Here is an 18,148-nt window from a genome sequence, read left to right on the forward strand (position 1 = left end):
GTCTTTTTCACTATTAACATGAAAGAGAGAGAGAGAGAGTTGTTACACCAAGGTAGGAGAAATGGTTATCTAACTATATATTAATTTTAATGTTGAATAAATAAAAAAATAGTAATTAAAATTATTATTTGACAATGTTAAAGGTACAGTTGGGTAGCCGAAATGGGAGATTCAAGTGTCCACATTTTTAACAAAAGAAGAAATTTACAAGTCAGGAGTTGAAATAAAAAGTCATAAATAAGCAGAAGCAGTGCCTCAATCTCAAGGTCAAGGAACAAATTACAATCCATGTAGACAAGAAGAGAATAAATATGTTTCTCAGGCTCATCGAACTGCCTTGTCTTGTCCCACCAAATACTAAATGACATATGGACCCATCCTCATCTCTACATTTCTTTTTAATCCACGCGCCACCAAACCAGTAATTTCAAATTTACTCAAAAATAGACTTGGGAATGCATCTCAGACTCATCTCACATGGACGCAGCCACAAAAAAGAAGAAGCCTCTTGAGGTAGTTGGTAGTTTAGTTGGCGCGTGAGTTGGCTAATCTCCTTTAGAAATTATTAGTAAAGTAGACGGTTTACCGTTAATTGTCATTTTCTATTAATTAAAAGCAATCCACTCGCGTGCAATCAATTAAATAATTGTATAAGCAGATTGTAATCATTATTTTAAACAAAGTTATTAGAGTTTATTACTATTCTTATCCATAAGGCTACCTTTTTTAATTTAATCACCATAATCATGTGCCAAAAAGTGTATTAAGAAGCACCATTATTTACTAATATGTACTGTATTTCTAAATATAATATATATTATTTATTTTCCAAATCTATTGTACACCTAACGCATTAATTTACAAGAAATTAGGAAGTATCTTTTTAAAAGAAAAACAAAAAATAATATGAAGAAGAAGAGGCCCACAAAAAGCAGTACCTTCCATTTGTAATTGTAAGTACGAAATGAACTCAAGTATCAACGGTAATGCGGACTAATTAGATTAGTAATAGTATATGTATAACTAGTTAAGAAAGGAAAAAGAGAAGAATGGGATGAAGAAGATGAGTTGGGGTACAATAACGATTAACAAAGCGTCAAAATCAAATTCGTCTTTTAGCTTCATATTATTCCCACAGAGAGAGAAAAGCAGGAGGACCAGGACCTTATCTTTGGGCAATTGGGCTTGCCTGCCTGCCTGCCTCATAATAACACAAAAGCCAACACAACACTAACATCCAACATAAAATCTGCTGAGATTATTTCTCCATTTCTCTTCTTCTTCTTCATCTTCTTCCCTTTCTTTCTCAGTAATATTAACTGTTTGTCTAGAGTTTCACTTACTTGTCGATTTACTTTTATTTCTATGTTGCGGTAAGTTTTCAATGATTCTTTGATTCATTGAGAGTTCAATTTTGAATTCTGATCTAATTATATACGATTTTTTTTTCTTTTTATTAATCAGATGATGTATCACTGTGTTCCGGATTTTGACATGGACGAGGATTGCTCGATCCCTACATCTTCAGTTCTAACACGCCCTAAAAAATCAGCTATGTAAGTAGTTAATTATCTCTACTTTTCAAGCTTCGTCTCGCTTCCAGAATCGTGTTTCCTGGTTTTAGTTTTTTTGGTTGATGAATCAATTAATGAACAACAAACGACAGGCCTGATCAGGACGATGTTATGGAGTTGCTGTGGCAAAACGGGCAAGTCGTTTTGCAAAGTCAGACACAGAGAACTCATAAGAGATCAACACCGGCTAAATTCGATGACGCCGTCATTCCAGCTCACCAATCAGGTTCCAGAGAGATCCCCTCACACCAGCACCAGCACCAGCACCAACACCAAGACCGCCTCTTCATGCAAGAAGACGAAATGACTTCTTGGCTTCACTATCCTCTAAACGACACCAATTTCGACTCCGATTTTTGCGCCGATCTTCTCTATCCAGTTCCTTGCGTTACTACTAACACCACCGCCACTCCTCCCGTTCGTACAAATCGCGTATCCGATTCACGCCCACCGAAGACTACAACTGCTACGGCTTCAAGGCCTCCGATTCCTCCACCGAGAATGACGGAGAGTTTCGTGCAGTTCTCGAGACCAAGGCCAGTGACTGAAACGTCAGGTCCGTCAAATTCAAAAAGTCTGATGGTGAGAGAATCGACGGTTGTGGACTCAAGTGATACACCAGCTGTGGGGCCTGAATCTAGAGTTTCAGAGGCGGTGAGGAGTACGGAGGGTGCATCGGGAATGAACAACGTGTGCAGGACCTTGAGCGGTGCTGGATTGGCAGGTACGTCATCAGCTGGTGGAGGGGGAGCTGGAGGGGGAGCTGGAACAAGAGATTTAACCACGTTTGAAATGACAGTGACGTCATCACCAGGCGGCTCTAGCGCTAGCGCCGAGCCGGCTCAGAAGCCGCCAGCTGAAGATCGTAAACGCAAGGGAAGAGAAGCCGACGACGAGTGTCACAGCGAGGTAAGTGTTTTTGTTTTATTTTGAAAAAGTTGAGTTACCATTGGAAGGGGGGAGGATTTGAATTTGAAAATGGTTATGATAAGATTATTTTTAGTTTTTTATATTTATTAATTTAGTTAAATATTTTTTATAAAAAAAATTTTAAAATTAACCAAATATCTCGTCTTAGGCCATTGGCTTTCGGGAATATGTGATTGGGTGAGATATTTTTATTAATTTATAAATTTTTTTTGTTATAATGTTTAATTAAATTAATAAATTTATAAAATTTAAAATAGTTAAATAGAATAAAATTAAATTTTCGAAATAGAGCCAAAAAAAATATACCTTATATGGGATAGAATAAAAATATTAAATCAATCTACCATTGCTGTCGCTGTTTTAATTTTTAATATATTGTTCTTGGCTGTGCGCGCGGGTTGGGTGACGTTATTTAGCCTCGGATTCTTAACGGTTAACTCGTGTTTGGTGCACGTTAGCAGTTGGCGCTTTGTGGGACAGTGATGGTTGAATCATCACTTTGTTCAGGCTCCTTTTTCATCGCCCTACATCTTACGTGTATCTGCCACGTGTATGGTGGGAAATGGCAATGGCAGGGTGGCTTTTAACACGTATTGGTGGAGCATGTAGGCTTGCAGTGACAGTGAGGCCCCAAAATATAGACCACTAAAGTTATGGTTTTGGTTGATTATTTTGTAGGCTAATATTTTATAGGATCGTTAGAGGATCCACTTGGGAATGCATCTCAGACTCATCTCACATGGACGCAGCCAGAAAAAAGAAAAAGCCTCTTGAGGTAGTTGGTAGTTTCGTTGGCGCGTGAGTTGGCTAATCTCCTTTAGAAATTATTAGTAAAGTAGACGGTTTACCGTTAATTGTCATTTTCTATTAATTAAAAGCAATCCACTCGCGTGCAATCAATTAAATAATTGTATAAGCAGATTGTAATCATTATTTTAAACAAAGTTATTAGAGTTTATTACTATTCTTATCCATAAGGCTACCTTTTTTAATTTAATCACCATAATCATGTGCCAAAAAGTGTATTAAGAAGCACCATTATTTACTAATATGTACTGTATTTCTAAATATAATATATATTATTTATTTTCCAAATCTATTGTACACCTAACGCATTAATTTACAAGAAATTAGGAAGTATCTTTTTAAAAGAAAAACAAAAAATAATATGAAGAAGAAGAGGCCCACAAAAAGCAGTACCTTCCACTTGTAATTGTAAGTACGAAATGAACTCAAATATCAACGGTAATACGGACTAATTACATTAGTATAACTAGTTAAGAAAGGAAAAAGAGAAGAGTCGGATGAAGAAGACGAGTTGGGGTACAATAACAATTAACAAAGCGTCAAAATCAAATTCGTCTTTTAGCTTCATATTATTCCCACACAGAGAGAAAAGCAGGAGGACCAGGACCTTATCTTTGGGCAATTGGGCTTGCCTGCCTGCCTGCCTCATAATAACACAAAAGCCAACACAACACTAACATCCAACAGAAAATCTGCTGAAATTATTTCTCCATTTCTCTGCTTCTTCTTCTTTATCTTCTTCCCTTCTTTCTCAGTAATATTAACTGTTTGTCTAGAGTTTCAGTTACTTGTCGATTTACTTTTATTTCTATGTTGCGGTAAGTTTTCAATGATTCTTTGATTCATTGCTTTAGAGTTCAATTTTGAATTCTGATATAGTTATATACGATTTTTTTTTTTCTTTTTATTAATAAGATGATGTATCACTGTGTTCCGGATTTTGACATGGACGAGGATTGCTCGATCCCTACGTCTTCAGTTCTAACACGCCCTAAAAAATCAGCTATGTAAGTAGTTAATTATCTCTACTTTCCAAGCTTCGTCTCGCTTCCAGAATCGTGTTTCCTGGTTTTAGTATTTTTGGTTGATGAATCAATTAATGAACAACAAACGACAGGCCTGATCAGGACGATGTTATGGAGTTGCTGTGGCAAAACGGGCAAGTCGTTTTGCAAAGTCAGACACAGAGAACTCCTAAGAGATCAACACCGGCTAAATTCGATGACGCCGTCATTCCAGCTCACCAATCAGGTTCCAGAGAGATCCCCTCACACCAGCAGCAACACCAAGACCACCTCTTCATGCAAGAAGACGAAATGACTTCTTGGCTTCACTATCCTCTAAACGACACCAATTTCGACTCCGATTTTTGCGCCGATCTTCTCTATCCAGCTCCTTGCGTTACTACTAACACCACCGCCACTCCTCCCGTTCGTACAAATCGCGTATCCGATTCACGCCCACCGAAGACTACAACTGCTACGGCTTCAAGGCCTCCGATTCCTCCGCCGAGAATGACGGAGAGTTTCGTGCAGTTCTCGAGACCAAGGCCAGTGACTGAAACATCAGGGCCGTCAAATTCAAAAAGTCTGATGGTGAGAGAATCGACGGTTGTGGACTCAAGTGATACACCAGCTGTGAGGCCTGAATCTAGAGTTTCGGAGGCGGTGAGGAGTACGGACGGTGCATCGGGAATGAACAACGTGTGCAGGACCTTGAGCGGTGCTGGATTGGCAGGTACATCATCAGCTGGTGGAGGGGGAGCTGGAGGTGGTGCTGGAACAAGAGATTTAACCACGTTTGAAATGACAGTGACGTCATCACCAGGCGGCTCTAGCTCTAGCGCCGAGCCGGCTCAGAAGCCGCCAGCTGAAGATCGTAAACGCAAGGGAAGAGAAGCCGACGACGAGTGTCACAGCGAGGTAAGTGTTTTGTTTTATTTTGAAAAAGTTGAGTTATCATTGGAAGGGGGGAGGATTTGAATTTGAAAATGGGTTTGATAAAATTATTTTTAGTTTTTTATATTTGTTAATTTAGTTAAATATTTTTTATAATAAAAATTTTAAAATTAATAAAATATCTCGTCTTAGGCCATTGGCTTTTGGGAATATGTGATTGGGTGATATATTTTTGTTAATTTATAATTTTTTTAAGAATGTTTTATTAAATTAATAAATTTGTAAGGTTTAAAATAATTGAATAGAATAAAATTAAATTTTCGAAATAGAGCCAAAAAAAATATACCTTATATGGGATAGGATAAAAATATTAAATCAATCTACTATTGCTGTCGCCGTTTTAATTTTTAATATATTGTTCTTGGCTGTGCGCGCGGGTTGGGTGACGTTATTTAGCCTCGGGATTCTTAACGGTTAACTCGTGTTTGGTGCACGTTAGCAGTTGGCTCTTTGTGGGACAGTGATGGTTGAATCATCACTTTGTTCAGGTACCTTTTTCGTCGCCCTATATCTTACGTGTATCTGCCACGTGTATGGTGGGAAATGGCAATGGCAGGGTGGCTTTTAACACGTATTGGTGGAGCATGTAGGCTTGCAGTGACAGTGAGGCCCCAAAACATAGAGCACTAAAATTATGGTTTTGGTTGATTATTTTGTAGGCTAATATTTTATAGGATCGTTAGATTTCGGCGCTGATCACGGGACTGGTTCCTTGTCCCATTACCCATTTGTCATTGGCCTTTGGCTTTGCCTCACGGAAAACTCTTTTTCCTACCCTTTTTTAAGGATTAGATTACCTCCTATTCTAATTGAAATTTTATAATGTATTAGTTATAAGTATCATTTTCAGTAGACCAAACGTAGGAATACTATATGTCTCCGTAATCCCCTTATTATTATTTATTATTTTTGGGTTGTATTTTTTATGGAAGCCCAAGCAGAAGGTGCGTGTTAATTTAGAATCCATCATTATAACCTATGGCGACTACCAGTAGTATGCATTTAGAGTTTTGAAGTAAGAAATACTGGATTACTGATACAACCTTTACGCGGAAAGTTAGTTTGAAAGGGGAACTTTTCAAATGTGCTGTCCACTTGGAGGTAGAATGTCAAGTTATTGAATCATTGCTTAAGGGAATTTCGTGGTTGATGCAATCTTTTAAAAAGTAGTTTCTAGGTTAGATGTATATTGTTAGTGTAGAGGTATTAGTTGGATCAACTGATCAATGTAGTCATCGAAATTACTATTTAATTTTCAATTTCTATGTAGAAATTTTATCATGAAAGTTAGCTGAGACAGATTTTAGAACGTTGATATTATTCATATAGGTGGCTCTTACGTTGCTGTTGTGGCAGACGTTTCCAAAGTTATGGCAGATGTTTCCAAAGATATGGCAGCTGTTTAAGTAGTAGTCAGGCAGAAAGATTAATTATTGCAAGTGCTTAGCTTAGTGCGAGAATGATGAAGTGCAGTAGTACCCCGACAGTTATATTAGAATTTAAAAGAGATGTCAAAACAAAGTGTTCCTTTATTTAACAGACAGGTGCCATGTATGTTGTTTGGTGCTCTTTATGCTTTGGTGTAAAAGTTACTAATTCTTATCTCATCATTAGTACTTTTCATCATCCTAATAAATATGGAATTTCTTGCTAAAGGACTTTGAGTTGGAATCTGCTGATGCGAAGAAACAAATTCGTGGATCAACATCAACAAAGAGATCTCGTGCTGCAGAGGTCCACAATCTCTCAGAGAGGGTTCGTACTTTGCTGATGTTAAAAGTTTGTTGAGAAATTTGGTTTCCTTTTTTTGTGTTTTCCATCCGTAGATGAGTGATATTTTCATTCATGTGCAGAGACGGCGAGATAGGATAAATGAAAAGATGAAGGCTTTGCAAGAACTCATACCTCGTTGCAACAAGGTAGTTGTGCATATAATTGATCCTTGTATCTTTGGCCAGCGTCAATTATTCATTTTCTTGGGACATTTTACTTTTTGTTTTCGTTTCTCTTGCTGACAATTGCTATATTCTTTTTTGAGTTTCAGTCAGACAAAGCTTCAATGCTAGATGAGGCAATTGAGTACCTGAAATCTCTTCAGTTGCAAGTGCAGGTATACTTGTGTTATTACATGGATCACAGCTGTATGACTATATATATATATATATATGTCACTTTCTACTGCTATATTAGAGAAGCTAGATTCAAGCAACCTCATTTAAAAGTTTTGAAGAGCAAGCCTACAACCCAAAATCACTTGTTATTTTAGAAATTGATGTTGATGGGTTCTAGATGAGTTAGATATACCTTGACATATATATATGTNTAATTGATCCTTGTATCTTTGGCCAGCGTCAATTATTCATTTTCTTGGGACATTTTACTTTTTGTTTTCGTTTTTCTTGCTGACAATTGCTATATTCTTTTTTGAGTTTCAGTCAGACAAAGCTTCAATGCTAGATGAGGCAATTGAGTACCTGAAATCTCTTCAGTTGCAAGTGCAGGTATACTTGTGTTATTACATGGATCACAGCTGTATGGCTATATATATATATATATATATGTCACTTTCTACTGCTATATTAGAGAAGCTAGATTCAAGCAACCTCATTTAAAAGTTTTGAAGAGCAAGCCTACAACCCAAAATCACTTGTTATTTTAGAAATTGATGTTGATGGGTTCTAGATGAGTTAGATATACCTTGACATATATATATGTATATTTTTTTTTTTTTTTAAACAGCAAAAAGGTGCCTGTTGGATTTCGGCATTTTATGTTGTGCTGGTGGCATGGAAATACTAAAACAAGTGTAGACTGTTTAAATTATGTTTTGTTTAGAACGTTGGAGTTAGCTGGGGTATTTTCTTCTAAGGGATACTTCCTAGCAACATTTTTGAGTTTTTCCTCGGGGCTCCAGTTAAAAACAAGATTAGTGAAGTAAACATGTAGGGAAAATTCTTTTCAGCATCCTGTAAGATTGGGTCCTCAGCTAAGCAGCCAGATGACCTTACAAATATTAAGAGATTTTCCATCCAGCCAAACACCGAGGGTATTTGATCATCTATGAAGAACAATATGATCAAATTCACATTAAAATTTTAGAAAGAAGAATTTTATCTTCTATATCTGTTTAAGGAACTCAGTTATATTCTTATTTAACCAGCCTAAAGTGGTGGCACTATCCTTGATATACTTTATTTGAGGTGTTATTTTCTGGATGGCAAGCGTAGAACAGCGTTTAATCTGTTTTCTTACTTCAATAATGGCCCTAGATCATTGCAATAGAGCTTTCTTTTACCTCAATGAAGCATTTGATCTATGCACCCATTCAGCAGGGAGAATGTACCACAACATTGAAATGACTGGATAGACCTATGGAGTGACCTTCCAGATGACATTTTCTTTCAGTTGTGAATGCTGGGAGTTTTTCATCTCCAGCTATTAACGCAGCTCCCTATTCTTATGATGAAGCTTTATGCCTTTTTCTGATTCTGACATGCATATGTGTAAACTTTGTGAACATACAAATGGTTAATTTCAATCTGTATATCCTGTAATTTTACAAGGCAATTGCATACTATAAATGCCTAGAGTTATTCAATGTGGTATGTATATTCACCACAAGAAGAAAGTTGAGCTTGTGCAATATTTATGACGAGAATTAGACTATAACTAATTTTTGCAGATGATGTCAATGGGGTGTGGCATGGTCCCAATGATGTTCCCCGGCATGCAACAGTACATGCCAAACATGGGAATGGGAATTGGGATGGGCATGGGCATGGGCATGGGCATGGATATGGGAATGAATCGGCCTATGATGCCATTTCCCAATGTTTTGGCTGGTTCACCGTTGCCAACACCAGCTGCTGCAGCTCATTTGGGTCCGAGGTTTCCTATGCCAGCCTTCCATATGCCAGCTGTTCCTGGGCCTGATCCATCCAGAATTCAAGCAACAAACCAGTCAGATCCCATGTTAAACTCTTTCAGTATGCAAAATCCTAACCAGCCACGGGTTGCAAATTTTGTTGACCCTTATCAGCAGTATCTTGCTCTCCACCAGATGCAGTTTCCCCTACAACAGGTAAACGGTTAATCTTTCACTCTCTGAAGAAGATCTTGGTGTATGGTCATTCTTATCAATACTTTGCCTCAGTTGTTGAGAAGTATTAGTAGTTATGCAGGTGCAGATCAGATATTTGTCTCTGCAACAGACATTATAAACTGCATTCCTCTGTTCTTCTGTTCTTGTTCAAGTATCAGGACGTCATAAAAGTTTTCTAGTGCAAAAATTTTTAAGTTAAATATTTCTTTGCTCATCTCTCTCTCCCATAGATATTGGAGTTTAGGCTATGCATATGTTCAAGTTTATGGGCTTAGACCTGTGCTGTTATTTCCACTGTCTTTGGAATTTTTTTTTTTTAAGTTACAACTCATCTTTTTCCAGAATCAGTCAATGACCCTGCCAAGTGCAAGCAAGCCAAGTAGCAGCAAGGGAGCTGAGAATCCAGAAAATCAGCCATCAGGTAGGCGCTTTCTTTTATATTTCTATTTAGTGATGTAAAAAGCACTTTATAATTTATAAAAGGAAACTACAGAAGAGTACAGGTTTTGTTGGCAGTTAAAGAGTGCTGAAGCATGTGCTGCTTTAAGCATGTGACTGCTTCAGCGTGTCATAATTATGTATAACAGTATACATAAGCTTGCATAGCGAGCATTTAAGCTCCTAGATTTACCTTTGAAAGATAAACATGCTATTTTTCAAAAACGAGTAGTCTCCACTTCCATTGTGATATACAGTTGAAAATGATAGAACTTGAATGAAAGGATAACAAGTTGATACATGTCAGTTTCAAAGATTAGTGGGGAGAATAGCATCATTCTGTATAAGAGAAGTAACCATTAATTGATCCCACTTGATTATCACAGTTCAATCTTACATAATATTCTGAATGTTTTCAACTTTTCTGATGGACAATACAGGAACGTGATACAATAGCTAAATTCTCTTGGTGGATAAAGATTTTAAGTTGACATACACTGTGGTATGGTGGGTTCGATGGGTTGCACAAGGCACGGAATGAGAAGATGCACATAGATGATGAATATTCCGAGAATTGCTGGATGATATTTGCAGCAGATCACATTTGTAAGGGCCATTGCCTCCCAAGCTTTGTAGTGTAACTGTAAGAGAACACCACCCACACCCACTTGAGAGCAGCTTTTGCTACTGCTAATGTGATATAACACAGCTAACATGTAATTATTACACCCCCCAAATGTAAAATTTATTTCTTGGCCTCTTAAAACTCTCTATTCTTATTCTGACCTTTCTTTTTTTTCCCCTTTGCTTTCTTGAATGTTTTATTTATTCCAATTGTGAAAAGTGCGTAAAGGATGACAAACTGGAGTTCAGATACTGTAAAAAGCATGTGGATAGATGTTTATGATATTGATATTCATTATTAAATTCTTATTCACCATCGTTATCAACTTGAGCCCAGAAAAGTACTACCACTTTCAATTGACCTCCTTCGTTGCTCCAGATTTTGTTATTAATTTATGCCATCACTTTCAATTTTCACTTTGAACAGCATCATAGTAATACTCTTTATTGGGTACCATGTGAAAGTTACTGATCGGGTCAGTGGTCACCTCATTTGAAGAATCGTGTTTCTTTACCTTTTCAACTTTGTAAAAGTTAATAATAAGAAGCATCGTACGGCCTCTGAACATAATTTAAAAGCCATACAAACGTATCGAATGTTCCCTGGTATTTTCTTATCCGCTCAAATTTACAAATTTTGATGTGTTTCAATCAATCTTCCACGCTGGTGGTGCGCATTCAGGCTTATTAACATTCTGCTGTCAGACACAGCACAGCTAGAATCCACAAGTCAGGATTCTGTTGCTACCATCAATTCTTTGAGGTATACCGAGTGGGTTAGTGAATCTAGGAAATTACTGTATCACATGTTCACGTATTAATAGAAATTCCAATTAACTGGACTATCATAGAGAAGAGTAGCAATAATTGTTCATTGAAGAGAGGCGCCAACAACACAACAACTAGAACAAATATATTGTTATGTGAAAGAACTTCTTTCATAAATGGAAACACTAAACCGTAGATCATCAGTCTCATTAGATTCTATTAAGATACTAAGTAACAACTGAAGCAGTCTATGTAGACTCAAGACAGAAAACCAATTTTGATCTGCTTCCATAAGCTAAGAAACGTTTAATTTGCCTTGCTCTAGTTACAAAAATGAAGAAGCCTTCACCAGTTTCAAGATAGCAGCACATTTTCACATCTCTGTGATTATACCATGAAACGGACTATCTAAATAGAAGTCACTGAACCAAGCAGGCCTCAAATACTTCTACTCGTATAGAACATCCAACTTTCTTCCACACATATCGCTCTTACCTCTAGCAAAAATTGCTTGTATTCATGGTCCAATAGCTGATCGAATCTAAAAACAGAAAAAAAACCAACTTACAGCTTAGTAGCTCAACATCCAAGTTCCTTAGAAATAATTCCATGGCAATTCAATCAAACATTCATAATTGCTTTCGAATATGAGTGTACACTCAACAGAAACTAAAAGGACGAATACCTTATCAGTGAATATTCGGAATACCTCTGTCCCCATAGCCTTGTTGAGTTCCTAACCAAAGTTAACGACCAAATTAGCAGGTAATTTTGCCATCAAGACTTAAATGAGAACTTTAAATAAGCAAAATGAGAAAATCATTTTTCAAACAGAAAAGTGAGAGGTAAAGAAAATCCTTGGGTATTCATTCTAGTAGGAAATGCAGTACTCACAGTCTCTGCATCTGGGGAGCCATCAATACCCAAGATGAGTTTCTGAAGGTTTTCATCCTTCAATGCATCACGAATTTCACTGGAAGAAGCTGCAACAAGAGAACATGACATACTTTCATCTTGCAGAATACTAATTATGGCCTCAGGATTTAATTTTAAAGATTACAAAGTTACATAACCATACCTATAGATTCTAATTGCACCTTTTGCAGCACCTCACTTGGTTCATCAACATTCAATGGCCTTTCTGCAGATAATTCTGGAATAGCAACTGAAAAATATGAAAACAAGAAATTAGAATTATGGGATTAAAGAACACATGCTTGTGTATAGACTATCATTTGTGTGCATGAATACATAAATTTCATGAAAATTGTGTTTCTTAAGCTATTATGATAGCCACAAGATAGCTCAAATAAGATATTGTAATGATTCTTCAATGCCTTGAAAAGCAAACTTGTCTAAGTTAACTCCACCTAAAGAAGGTTTTCCATTGCCTATACCCAAAAAGAAGAAAAAATGTGTTTAGTCACCTATAACCCCCCCAAAAAAATCATGTTAATGTCAAAATTGATGCTCCTCAATACCAGTCTTTTACAGAAGTGGTCAATCTGCTCAGTTCCTTTAGAAAATTAAAAAAACATGTCAAAGATTTAAGCAAAAATATATAAACGGACACAAGCTATCTAAAGCTATTAGTATGAGAATGCTAGAATGAGAAACAAAAGTTCTTCAATATAACTAATAACCAGGAAACAATGAGCAAGTTATTTGTTAACGGGATGAGCAAGCGAAGAGAAAGGTGAGTGTGACCTCACCATGACTTAAATGTCAACAGCATCATATCTAATAGTCCATTGAGATATAAAACAACGAATTCATGAAAGGTCAAATGGGTATTGAAAATACACATACCTCAGCTCTGAAAACTACGAGTTAGGAAAATGATTTACATGAAGTTGAGGGACAAACTTCTTACCTGATTTTTCCTGAGTAGATTCTGGCTTAACACAAGGAATTTCTGCATAAGTCATATAAGGTTGCATTAGTTTCCATAACTGGTAGCATAATTAACAGGCCGCTTCCAACTATTATGATGGAACAATAGTAAATATCCAGATTGGTTTTCCCTTGAATGTATAATTGGTGAATATTTGTCTGTACAAACTCGGACAAATACCATAACAATCCATTCACTTATGTTTAGTTTTGATTCAATCAAATCTCATCAAGTAAAAGCTGAGATACCTTTGTGTTTCTTGAAACAGGCTAGAGAACAACTGAAAGCACGAAGAGAAATATATATAAGAAAAAAAAAAAGGTTAAAGTCAACAATAATAAAAATACGAGTGAAAAACAAATACGTAAAGAGGTTGAGCTTACTAAGGAGCAAGACAGGTTGGGCACTTGTACTTAGACTGAGCTTCAATGCAGACTTGACACTTTCGAGAAGGAGGACCCATTTCAACTAATTTAATCTTCTTGAAGCCTGTAGAAGAGAACCATTATATTTAAAGAAATTATTGTAATTGAAAGTCGTGGAATAAGAGTATAATCTTCAATTGATAGAAAGAATTGAGAGACGAAGCTGAAAGCTCGCTTACGCTGCGGAGGGTGGCAGGCCACAGCGATTCGCCAGTGGGCGTCACTTCAAGCAACACCGTCTGTGCCCTCTTTTTTAACTTTGCCGTTCAGTTTGGGAAAAACGGTTGGAAAGGCGGAGAAAATAGTAATTAAGATACTTTTCTATGGAATGGTCGGGAATTCACGAGAATTGAAATATTTTTTTATAGAGAGATTGTGAAATATTAATTAAGTTCCATAAAATATCTTTAATCCCAAAATTTGATTTAGATGTTCAAAAATTACCAGTTATATGCACTGAAGATTTTCATAATAGTCACCTCTTACAAGTTGGGACTTTCGGATATAGATGTATATAAAATTACCAATATATGGTTTACACTCATTTCGTATCGTAAATTCGCCCATTAATATTAACGATTCTATTCGTGTTTTCAGGAATATAATACGAAATATGAAGAAGATAAATCATATGACTTTGACTTGAAGCAGTTGAGCTAAAAAGTAAAAATGCAACCATGTATGAAGCTGCTAAAGAAATAAATGGAAAGTTTAATTAGTTAATAAGTATCATTACTTAAATAAAAAATGCCGCTGAGTATTATAATCATTTGAAGCTGAACGACAAATGTCATTAAAAAGTAAAAACAGATGAATTTGGAAATCCAGTGCAAGACATAAACAAACTAAAGAGTACATGTAGAATAATAATCTTTCACATATAAAGCCCTTCTGGTACCCCTTCTTTCTTCTTGTACATCACCTTCTCCTTTGCCTTCTTAACATCTGCATGCGTCACCTGAAGAAAGGGATTTGAAATATCAACACCTTAATCAAAATCACTTTCATCAGTAATAATCCTACTGAACGACAATCTAATAACGTCGCCACCAGATCACAAGGGCAATGTCAATCGTCTCATGGGGAAGTCCTACCTAGGGCACAAGGAAAAGTTGACAACTAACACACATTCTCCACAGACTAAAGCCTGAGGAATTAGAACTTCCCATACCATGTGCCAAGAAACCTTAATCATAGTAAACTTATGATGTGGTAAACTCACCTTCATGCGTCGCTCTCTTAAAGCAAGCAATCCAGCTTCTGTACATATAGCCTTTATATCAGCTCCAGATAACTCATCTTTGGTCATAACAAATTCTTCCAAGTTGACATCATCAGCCAAAGTCATCCTTGATGTGTGAATCTGCAATCCACAGACATGAAGATTACCAAATTAAGTAATGCATGCTTAACGATCATCCAGCACAAATACCTAGGGGAAAACATTTTCTATGTCCTGCTTTCACATAACAATGAAATGTTACTGGTACCTGGAAAATACGTCTCCTTGTTTTGATATCAGGAAGAGGAAATTCAATCTTTCTGTCTATTCTACCAGGCCGCAGCAAAGCTGGATCAAGACTTTCAATTCGGTTTGTTGCAAGTATCACTTTGACATCTCCTCTTGAATCAAAGCCATCTAATTGGTTCAGCAATTCCAACATTGTCCTCTGAATTTCACGTTCACCACCTGAGTGGGCATCATACCTGTAGAACATACACCAATTATTTAACAAAAGCACTCTAAGCCTGAGAACAATGGCATCCATGGGTAATGTCAATTAACTCACCTCTTTGTACCAACTGCATCAATTTCATCTATGAAGACAATTGAAGGTGACAGATCATCAGCAACCCTGAAAAGTTCCCTCACTAATTTTGGTCCATCTCCTAAGTACTTTTGAATTAATTCACTACCAACAACGCGCAAAAAGGTTGCCGATGTAGAATTAGCCACTGCCTGAAAGAATATGAATGAATCTTATGAACACAGAATTATTTACAATTGAGAGTGACAATTCAAATAGAACAACCATTTCAGCTCTCTATATTCTATCTAAATTAACACCAAGAGATAGAAAAAAGCGAAAACCCATCATGATCATGATAGGCCTGCTGTGCATAAGGTGTACACACTTAAGGGACGTAATAGGCATTGAGAATAGTTTGTTAAGGGGTTATGGTCCACGTGGCTGTGTGTGTGATGTGGGTGTGAGAATTGTGTGATTGAGGGGTAGTTGCGGGAAAACTTAGTATATATTGTTGAGATATAGCAAGAGAGGGCTAATCATTCTTTTAAGAGTAAACAATGGAGGTCCCTAGCTCCTCGAAATGCTAGGATTATCCAGCTACTGTTCTTATTTCATTTTCCGCCAATAGTGATTTCCAGTCTACTTGATTAATATACAAAGTGAGGATTATTCAGAATTGTTAGTTTCAGCTTCTGTTCTTGTATTTTTGGCTATATGTTGAATTGATTTGCAGGTAGTTCTATCAGTTCATTTCTTATTCCCCAAAGCAGGCATAAAACCAACATGTTTATTTTCTTTTAAGGGGTGAATGGTAAACAGCTAAAGGTTCACTTCACGAAAGCACCAATAAGCATACTAAAGATTAAAGAAGATTGTTCATAATGCATAATATACATGGAACACATAAACTTAAACACAACATAACCATGGAAAACATAAGCTTAAACACAACACAACCGCAAATTTCAGTTGAGTTTATACTTCAGGACACACTAATACAGCCAATATTATCATATCAAAATGGAATTGCAGAAAATCCCATTTGCTATCGCAATACAGTTGTATACCAAAATAGCAAACATAAGAAAAGTTGAAATTCAAAGCCTCTGGGAGGTGGTGTGTATCCGTGTCAAAGCAGAACAAGTATAATTGATGCTCATCAAATAGAGTAACTTAAGAAGTTGCAAATATAAGACTAAAGAAAACCTAGTTATGCAAAGCTGACTACATTAATCCCAAGAAGTCAATCATTTATGACACTCATAACACTATATGTTGTACTACTGAATAGCAGGAATGCATACAAGTTAAGGCAAAAGAAATTCAAATAAAGAGGTAAATACAAGTCAAGAAGGCAACAGTTAACCTTTGCAAGCAGTGTCTTGCCAGTTCCAGGCTCTCCATACAAAATGACTCCCTTAGGAGGCTTAATACCAATGTCTTCATACAACTCAGGATGAGTGAGAGGAAGCTCAACAGCTTCTTTAATCTCCTGTATTTGAGCATCTAAACCTCCTATATCAGCATATGACTCCAATGGAGCCTTCTCTACCTTCATTACTGACACCATTGGATCAACATCATCTTGCAGGAGCCCAACAACCGAAAGAACCTTAAAATATAAATAAACAAATAACACATTAAAACCCTAATTTCATTTCACAATTTCAAATTTATAAGTAAAAAGAAGAAAAAAAATATACCTTATTGTGCATCAAGATAGCACAACCAGGCTCCAGCTGATCTTTATCCACAAAAGATAAAATCCCCACGTAATACTCGGGTCCCACAGACGACGAAACAATGGCGTGATTTTCATCAATTAACTCTTCTAAATTTCCAACACTCATCGGCGACCCTCTCAAGTCGTCAACTTTTGAGCGATCTTCCTCCGCCTTCTCTTCTTGAGGCTTCAATCTCTCCTGATTGGCTACAAACTCTTCTTCCATTAATAGATAATCCTTGATTCTCTCCAGCTTTAACAACCTAAGCTTACATTTACTCAACGGCGTAACAGTCGGGAGACGGGCTGCCGCTTCGGACCCCTTCTGTTTGCGCTGTTTGCGTCCCACGCGAGCAGGGGGTGCTGCAGGTTCGAATTTTTTATCTTTCTTGTCGGCCCCATCGCCCTTCCGATCTCCTCCTGGACCTTGCCTGTTTAAACCGCCGGGCGTGCCCTGACCCATAACTTTCTAATGCCGCGATCTCAAACTGAGGAGAGTTGGCTTTGGGGTCAAGTCACTTTGCTTGCTTTTGTGTTTGGGCACTGAGAGAGCTTTTCTATTTATTTAGGTAGAGCCGTGGAGGGATATGTGCCATAAGTGGGCTGGATTAGTATTGAGCCTTAAGTGGGCTGGACTAATATTGGGCCTGTGTAAATAAGGAAGGGAAAAGGGCTGGATGCAGCAGATAACAGCTTTGACAATTTTTGAAATGTGTCAAATGGCTCAGTCAGTCCTATTAGTGTTTAGGTGTCGGCTAGGTAAGTGTTATAATAATCATCTCTATTTAAGTAGATTTGCCATTTACTCTTTAAAAATAAAAATACTGATTTTGCAATATATATTTAGCATAGTAAAGACTAGAGAGTATGTACTTCTGCAATAATTATTATATATCTCTATCATATTCTACTATTATATCATAAAAACTCTTATAATTTTTATTTTCCAATTATTATTACCAAATCACTTACTCCCTCAGTGATCCCAATGATACATCAAACGGTACTGTTTATGCTTGTCGCTATAAACATAAATCCCATCTTCCTGGGCCTTCCACCTGCAGTAAGTAAGAGTACAGAAGTCTAACAAAAACTTGTCATCCACTTTGAAGACGCTAAATGATTTTTGGCCACCAACCCACCACATGGTGCAG

General features: G+C 36.9%; 3 protein-coding genes across 7 annotated transcripts; 1 reads left to right on the forward strand and 2 right to left on the reverse strand.

Moving 5' to 3' along the window:
• The first annotated feature begins 1,467 nt into the window (after positions 1-1,467).
• On the forward strand, positions 1,468-10,575 carry LOC116136756 (transcription factor PIF1). 5 transcript variants are annotated; one of them, XM_031422421.1, is made up of 9 exons: positions 3,851-4,129; positions 4,227-4,318; positions 4,429-5,233; positions 6,926-7,024; positions 7,123-7,191; positions 7,314-7,379; positions 8,952-9,350; positions 9,714-9,792; positions 10,250-10,575. In XM_031422421.1, the coding sequence occupies exons 2-9, from the start codon at positions 4,227-4,229 to the stop codon at positions 10,255-10,257; spliced, it is 1,617 nt and encodes a 538-aa protein (XP_031278281.1). In that variant the 5' UTR covers positions 3,851-4,129; the 3' UTR covers positions 10,258-10,575. The 5 variants fall into 5 exon arrangements, with proteins under 5 accessions (XP_031278279.1, XP_031278280.1, XP_031278281.1 ...); XM_031422422.1 differs by having other exon boundaries at positions 7,123-7,188; XM_031422423.1 differs by having other exon boundaries at positions 4,291-4,318.
• Positions 10,576-11,298: 723 nt separating this feature from the next.
• Positions 11,299-13,785, reverse strand: LOC116136817 (zinc finger HIT domain-containing protein 3). The gene is made up of 7 exons (XM_031422490.1): positions 13,700-13,785; positions 13,479-13,584; positions 13,344-13,375; positions 13,075-13,116; positions 12,280-12,366; positions 11,887-12,184; positions 11,299-11,742 (listed from the first exon to the last, which is right to left on the reverse strand). Exons 2-6 carry the CDS (start codon positions 13,556-13,558, stop codon positions 12,021-12,023), a joined length of 405 nt encoding a protein of 134 aa, XP_031278350.1. The 5' UTR covers positions 13,559-13,584; positions 13,700-13,785; the 3' UTR covers positions 11,299-11,742; positions 11,887-12,020.
• A 471-nt stretch (positions 13,786-14,256) lies between these two features.
• LOC116136775 (26S proteasome regulatory subunit 4 homolog A) lies at positions 14,257-17,535 on the reverse strand. Its single transcript, XM_031422448.1, has 6 exons — positions 16,975-17,535; positions 16,638-16,883; positions 15,311-15,480; positions 15,011-15,227; positions 14,743-14,883; positions 14,257-14,478 (listed from the first exon to the last, which is right to left on the reverse strand). The coding sequence occupies exons 1-6, from the start codon at positions 17,455-17,457 to the stop codon at positions 14,395-14,397; spliced, it is 1,341 nt and encodes a 446-aa protein (XP_031278308.1). The 5' UTR covers positions 17,458-17,535; the 3' UTR covers positions 14,257-14,394.
• Positions 17,536-18,148: the final 613 nt, after the last annotated feature.

The sequence above is a fragment of the Pistacia vera genome, unplaced genomic scaffold (assembly GCF_008641045.1).
Source record: "Pistacia vera cultivar Batoury unplaced genomic scaffold, PisVer_v2 Contig32, whole genome shotgun sequence".
Classification (NCBI taxonomy): domain Eukaryota; kingdom Viridiplantae; phylum Streptophyta; class Magnoliopsida; order Sapindales; family Anacardiaceae; genus Pistacia; species Pistacia vera.

What these genes read in the sequence shown, in the direction of transcription:
- LOC116136775 (XM_031422448.1), bottom strand. Translation starts at nt 17,457, where the DNA reads ATGGGTCAGGGCACGCCCGGCGGTTTAAACAGGCAAGGTCCAGGAGGA. An exon ending in GATGCAGTTGGTACAAAGAG is followed by an intron (nt 15,228 to 15,310) that starts GTGAGTTAATTG and finishes TATGTTCTACAG; the next exon opens with GTATGATGCCCACTCAGGTG. An exon ending in CAAGGAGACGTATTTTCCAG is followed by an intron (nt 14,884 to 15,010) that starts GTACCAGTAACA and finishes TGTGGATTGCAG; the next exon opens with ATTCACACATCAAGGATGAC.
- LOC116136756 (XM_031422419.1), top strand. Translation starts at nt 1,468, where the DNA reads ATGTATCACTGTGTTCCGGATTTTGACATGGACGAGGATTGCTCGATC. An exon ending in CGCCCTAAAAAATCAGCTAT is followed by an intron (nt 1,557 to 1,666) that starts GTAAGTAGTTAA and finishes AACAAACGACAG; the next exon opens with GCCTGATCAGGACGATGTTA. An exon ending in ACGACGAGTGTCACAGCGAG is followed by an intron (nt 2,484 to 6,925) that starts GTAAGTGTTTTT and finishes TTCTTGCTAAAG; the next exon opens with GACTTTGAGTTGGAATCTGC.
- LOC116136817 (XM_031422490.1), bottom strand. Translation starts at nt 13,558, where the DNA reads ATGGGTCCTCCTTCTCGAAAGTGTCAAGTCTGCATTGAAGCTCAGTCT. An exon ending in CTGTTTCAAGAAACACAAAG is followed by an intron (nt 13,117 to 13,343) that starts GTATCTCAGCTT and finishes TGACTTATGCAG; the next exon opens with AAATTCCTTGTGTTAAGCCA. An exon ending in GGTGCAATTAGAATCTATAG is followed by an intron (nt 12,185 to 12,279) that starts GTATGGTTATGT and finishes CTCTTGTTGCAG; the next exon opens with CTTCTTCCAGTGAAATTCGT.